Source organism: Aptenodytes forsteri, unplaced genomic scaffold, assembly GCF_000699145.1.
Source record: "Aptenodytes forsteri isolate BGI_AS27 unplaced genomic scaffold, ASM69914v1 Scaffold10, whole genome shotgun sequence".
Classification (NCBI taxonomy): domain Eukaryota; kingdom Metazoa; phylum Chordata; class Aves; order Sphenisciformes; family Spheniscidae; genus Aptenodytes; species Aptenodytes forsteri.
This window is the reverse complement of record NW_008794117.1, coordinates 4,184,606-4,190,774: the sequence shown is the minus strand read 5'-3', so window position 1 is coordinate 4,190,774 and position 6,169 is coordinate 4,184,606. Positions and strand designations below refer to the sequence as shown.

The window sequence follows — 6,169 nt, the reverse complement described above, 5'->3', positions numbered from 1 at the left end:
TATTTGGAAACAAAAATTAGCTGGGTAAGACATCAGATAAGAAAGGCCTGGTTTTGCTCACTCATTTTTGGGAACTTAGAGAAATTAATCAGAGGAGTTCCTAAAAAGAAACAGAAGGCTTTCTCTGCCTGATGACATTCTGAATTTATAAGTGTCCTTCCAGTGAGGCATCCTGGAATCAATATCCATAGCACTTTCGCAATACAGCAACAGTTCTTCCCTCCTGATATAATAATACAGCTTTCTAAAATATGTAGGACTGCACCACAGATTATTAAAGAAACTCAGTTGTGCAGTTCATGGGATCAGTTGCATTTGTAATACATGCTGAACGGTGATCCAGCCATCAACCTATACTAGCTCCTGGGATACTTTTAGCCTTAAAACCTCTTGAACTCATGTGGTTTAGTATTTGGATATGTCCAGCCTCTATTGTTTTGAGTTGTGTGAAGGGTTTCTTTAAGGAACAGCTTTTGTTTCAGTTTTTATCCTATTCAATTGTACTTATCACCTGCTCCCCTTTCATGATGTAACGGAATTTTATCTACTGCATGTTCATTTCTACATCAGAGTGTTTTGTATCTAGTTTTCAGGCTTCTGAAAACTAAGAAATTTTTAACTAATAAAAAAAGAATATTTTTAATTTAATGAAGGTACATATATACACTGTGAAATATTGGCAATAGTAACAAAACTAGTTTCATTAGAAAACCCCTCATTTTAGGTTTCATAACTCAGTTTTAAAAAAGGTGGCCCTCTGAAATTGACTTCTGACCTCTGACCTCGTTGGAAGCAAATTGATTCTTGAAATGTTCGATTTAAAAGGACTTTTTTTGAGTTTTAACTGTGGCATTTTAAGGTAAAATATTAAAAAATACTCTTTTTTGTGGGTTTTTGTTTTAGAAACACAGTGAAAACAACTAAATTCATGACACTGAACAAAAGCAAGACAGAGAATATCATTGAACCTAAACCTGTCTTTCATAGCAAATTGCATTTTCTAAGACTCTGTAACAAATCCTGCCTGAAGGACACATTCCAGAAAACAAGTTTCATGATAATTTTGAAAGTCTGGTTTTAGTGTTACATTGATAAAACTGGCCAAACTCTAGTATGTCAGTCAGTTTAGACTGAGGGGGGCTGCATTTATCATGGTCACTGAATTCTGCTCTGGTATCCCAGTCTGTGGAACCAACCACACTGCAGTATCTGCTACAGGGATATGCCTAAAGCTTGTCTGGTTTTCAGAATAAGTAGATGAATTTCTGACCCTTCCATCTGGTTGCAGCATACAAAGCACCTGATTCCTGATAAATATATGGCTCTTGAAATGTGTCTACATGGTATAAATAGATGGCCGATGTAAATTTTCAGGGAACTGGAGCGAGCATCTCTATACTGCACTGTAGCATGCAGCGTATACACACCTGCACAACGAATGTTAAGATACTATTTCATGATGGTCTAATCCACAGTCTAAGTCTGGGTTGCTTTGAGTACTTCCCTCCATGCCTGCTGTCATTAGCACAGTCCTGCACTCTCTTCTTCACTAGCACTGGCATTCATATCACCAGAGCAGTAAAGTAGTAAGGAAAAAAAATAGAAGTTGACAAAAAAAATCTTTCGGGGTGTTTTTTTGGTAGGATTTTTCTAGGCCACCTCAGCTTTCTCATCTGTTTGCGATATCGTTGCATGACCACCAGTGCCAGTACAAAGAAGGTGGGGCTGCCTGGCTAGGGACAGCCATGGAAGCTGTGGTTCAGGTTTGTTTAATCTACTGTGGATGAACACCACAACAATACCTCCTAATTTGGTAGCATAGAACAACATTCTCAGTGCTGCAATAAACCTCCCACTCCTTCCTTGCAATTTATCTTTTTAAATCTCTATTTCACTGAAACAGTTACTGATTTTAGTTGTATGTTTGCCTATATTTTCAAGTGAAATAACCACCAGTGAGAAAGTTTAGTACACTGTATGCAGATGACAGTATTTTCAGAAATCTGTCTTATCTTAAACATTCAATTTGTTTCTTTTTTTTTTTTTAATTGAGAAACTTCTTTAAATATATGGAGAAGCAAGAAAAGGTATTTTCATTTTTGCAGAGATTTAGATTTTTTTTTTTTTTTAAATAAATATATTAAATAAGCTGTGGGTGAAATTTGTGTAGCCTAAATCTGTCCTGGATTTAAAAAGTGAACTTAGAGGTGACTTGTACATGGCAACATATTGGGATGTACATATGCATACAGGGCATGTTATGTGTAAGTTGTCTTTTTACATACACAAGGGTGAAAAAAATAATTGATTATGGGAGATGCATATTATGTCAGAGACTTACTCATGTGGGCCACACCTGATCCTGCTATAAATGGCTGCAACCTATTGGTAACACCAGGGAGCTAACCTTTTTGATGACATTTTATATAAATGTTCTCTTCCTGCAATAGCAGCTTGTGAAAGTTAACAGCTTTTATGTTACTGAGAGGGGGAAGATAAATGTTCAGATAAACTTAATTCAATTAAAGCAAAATTTATAGAACTTAAATGAAAACCAGACAATACACTGCAGCTCTAATTAACCCCACATTTAAGTGCTTCCATCTTGACTGCCTCAGCTATTTGATGAGAGATGCTTTACTGCCTCTAGTTACTGCATTCGTGTAAACAAGGCTAAGAAAACAAACTGCATGTTTTTTAACTTGAATGTTAAAATTATGCAGAAGTTCAATTGCTCTTCTGCTATGTCATTTACTCTTTATTTAAAACAAGAGATACAGTTAGCAGAGTGTAGGTATGCTATACGATATACTCAGCTTAATTGGTGGATAATTTTCCTCCCTGTTTAGGAAATGATGCAACATCAATAGTCAACTGTCTTCACATACTGGGCCAGACTTTGGATGCGAGGTAATACTGAATATATTTTCTAAAGTATGAAAAAAATCACTTAAGAAAATAATGTGCAGTCAGATTTGGGCTACCTGTGTAAGGCTACAGAATTTCAAAACTCAAGAAGTTCTAGTACTGAAAAGAATTCCTGTTGCAAAGGAGGTGAATTACTGGTTAATTACTAGGAGTTGGCAGGACAATATTTGTAGGTTACGCTTTCAACTTCAGTTTGGATCAATGGTGTCCAGAAACTGCTGGCTGTTAGTTCATCTGGTTTTAATCGTGTGACCATCCCAAGAACACAGTAACATCAGAAATATTTCATTCTTTTGCTTACACTGTTTAGTTAAAGAATTCCAGAGTTAAATGGACATGGAGCACAGTAAATCTGTCTCATAGAAAGTCTTCGTTGCAAAGTTAATTCGGGTTCTAATTTGAACAAAAAAACCGCTTTACATCGAATTCAGTGGTACTTTTAAGTTAAATTGAGCTGCTTGAGCCATTGTGAGGTTTATGGATGAGACAGTCTTTAAATATTGGAGGGTAATGTGTTGCTTTTCAATGTGTTGAATTTCACCTGGATTTATTTCATGCATGCCTAAATGGATACTTTCCTTAAACAAAGGATCTCTCTAATTGAGCTAGTTAAAACAAATAAGATAATAATTATCCTGGATTATACCATTACGTACCTGATTATGGTGTTATCGATATGTAATCAATGCATTTATTTATTTCATTTTAAACAGATTTCGTTGTTTTTAGTCATTTCTTTCTGATGCCCTTATTCTGGAGGCAGAAATATGACTGTCATGGTTGGGAAGACTTTCCTCAGTTCTAGCTTGAGATAGTTCTTCTCTTCCTAGAGTTATAAATTGCAGACTTACTCATTCTTCTTCTTTTTTGTTAGGTGTTTTTTTTCCCTCTGAAGGCAAATAAATCACTTAATTTATAAGTTTGAAAAGACTTTATTTTCTCAATGGGAAACCAGATAAAATATCCTTGTGTTCTGCAGGATACCCATGAAACCTTTATAGGTTGTTCTCCTATAACAAGATTTAACAATATCAAAAGACGAAAGATTTTTCTTCAGTTCTTTATTATCTGTTTCATATAAGCCAAGACTAGGCTTTATTCCATGCTTGTCTAATAGAGTATTCTTTTTCATTCTTTTTGCATGCTATATACAGGACTGTGATGAAAACTGGTCTGGAATCTGTTAAGATGGCATTGAGAGCATTTTTGGACAATGCTGCTGAGGATCTGGAGAAAACAATGGAAAATCTTAAGCAAGGCCAGTTTACACACAGCAGAAACCAGCCAAAGGGAATTACACAAATCATTAATTATACCACAGTTGCTCTTCTGCCAGTGCTATCTTCATTATTTGAGCATATTGGACAGCACCAGTTTGGGGAAGATTTGATATGTATGTATTATTTAGAAGTGCCATGCCACTAAAATACCTGTAGTGTCCTGTAGTAAACATTACTAGACTCTCAGTTCTATTAGAGAAGGACAAATCCTATGTCGTTTTGACAAAATTGTCATTGACTTAATCAAACATTTGCTGTAATTGTCTGCAGGTTTTAGTGCACTTTATGTAAATATTAAAGCAGATGTGGCTGTGATTAGACAGTGAGAAAGCTTGACTTTGTTTATAACTTTACCATAGATTTACTGTGACTTCTTCTTGTTGTGAAAATTACTTTGTATAAGTTAATTTGTCTTTGCTCTGTTTATAAATGAGGTTATACTATGAGAATGATGTTATTCCATCCTATGTGCACCTTGACTCAGTTTCAATTAGCGGGGAATTTGGGTGGATGCATCTTAGATCCTAAGGAAAAAGTGGAAGAGAGCTCCTGAAGAATTCAGGCACAGAAGAAAGGAGTGTGTATGAGACTCTGTATGTGAGATTTCTGTAGACATTCTGATTATGGCAGATTCAGTGTCCTTTATTTTCACAAACCCAGTCCCTGCAAGACAAAAGTCCTGTAGTAAACATTACTAGACTCTCAGTTCTATTAGAGAAGGACAAATCCTATGTCGTTTTGACAAAATTGTCATTGACTTAATCAAACATTTGCTGTAATTGTCTGCAGGTTTTAGTGCACTTTATGTAAATATTAAAGCAGATGTGGCTGTGATTAGACAGTCAGAAAGCTTGACTTTGTTTATAACTTTACCATAGATTTACTGTGACTTTCTTCTTGTGTGAAAAGTTACTTTGTATAAGTTAATTTGTCTTTGCTCTGTTTATAAATGAGGTTATACTATGAGAATGATACTATTCCATCCTATGTGCACCTTGACTCAGTTTCAATTAGCGGGGAATTTGGGTGGATGCATCTTAGATCCTAAGGAAAAAGTGGAAGAGAGCTCCTGAAGAATTCAGGCACAGAAGAAAGGAGTGTGTATGAGACTCTGTATGTGAGATTTCTGTAGACATTCTGATTATGGCAGATTCAGTGTCCTTTATTTTCACAAACCCAGTCCCTGCAAGACAAAATTTTGCAGTCTGCAATGCAAAACTTTAATTTTATATATTGTAGGAACTCCATAGGAATTCTGCTGTCCAGACTGCACTAAAGGAGGCAATTCTGCTCTGTATAGCTAACTCAGTTATGGAAATAACTGAGAGAAGGGCCTGGAAGAAAAGAATATTAAATCATATTTTTTCTTTCTTCAGAATCTGGAAAAGTATTATTTAAAATAGCGTTAAGAGAACTCTTTTTGAAAATTTGGAGTTGTATTGATGAATTTGAATGTGATGAGATGTAAACATCCACTTTTCTCATTAAATTATTTCTGTAAAATTCGGGAGTCATCTGTGAGGTTCACATACATCACTTGTTCATCATAAACCACTTTTTCAGGCATCAGCATGTTCATGCCTTGTATAATTCTTGATCTCTGGTATTGCATGTTTTGGAACTTAATAATTAGCCTTTGATACTTTGTTACTTAAGTTGGTATTCTTAATCTACCTACATACCTTAATCTTCTACCATAATCTTCTACATACATCACACTGGTGTCAAGCACTCAATTTAGAATTCATAAACTGAGAAAGAATAATTAATTTAAATTGTGCTTGCTTATTTTGTCTATAACATAGTTGGAAAGGCTAATTTTTCTTACACACAACTTCTCTTTACATCTTGTTAAGAATAAGATTATCTTATTTGTACTACTCTGATGACAAGCATCTTGACCTGGTGCTTGTACCTAAGAGTATTACTACATGTAATTACCACGAAATGATAGAATTCTC

The 6,169-nt window shown here is 35.2% G+C and overlaps 1 protein-coding gene across 1 annotated transcript in view; it reads left to right on the top strand.

Moving 5' to 3' along the window:
* Positions 1-6,169, top strand: part of RYR2 (ryanodine receptor 2) — a gene marked incomplete at its 5' end in the record, with an annotated part of 258,073 nt that overhangs the window by 153,816 nt on the left and 98,088 nt on the right. The window contains 2 exons of the mRNA XM_019471222.1: positions 2,850-2,910; positions 4,083-4,321. Of these exons, the coding sequence (XP_019326767.1) occupies positions 2,850-2,910; positions 4,083-4,321 (300 nt within the window). The remainder of the gene's footprint in view (positions 1-2,849; positions 2,911-4,082; positions 4,322-6,169) is intronic.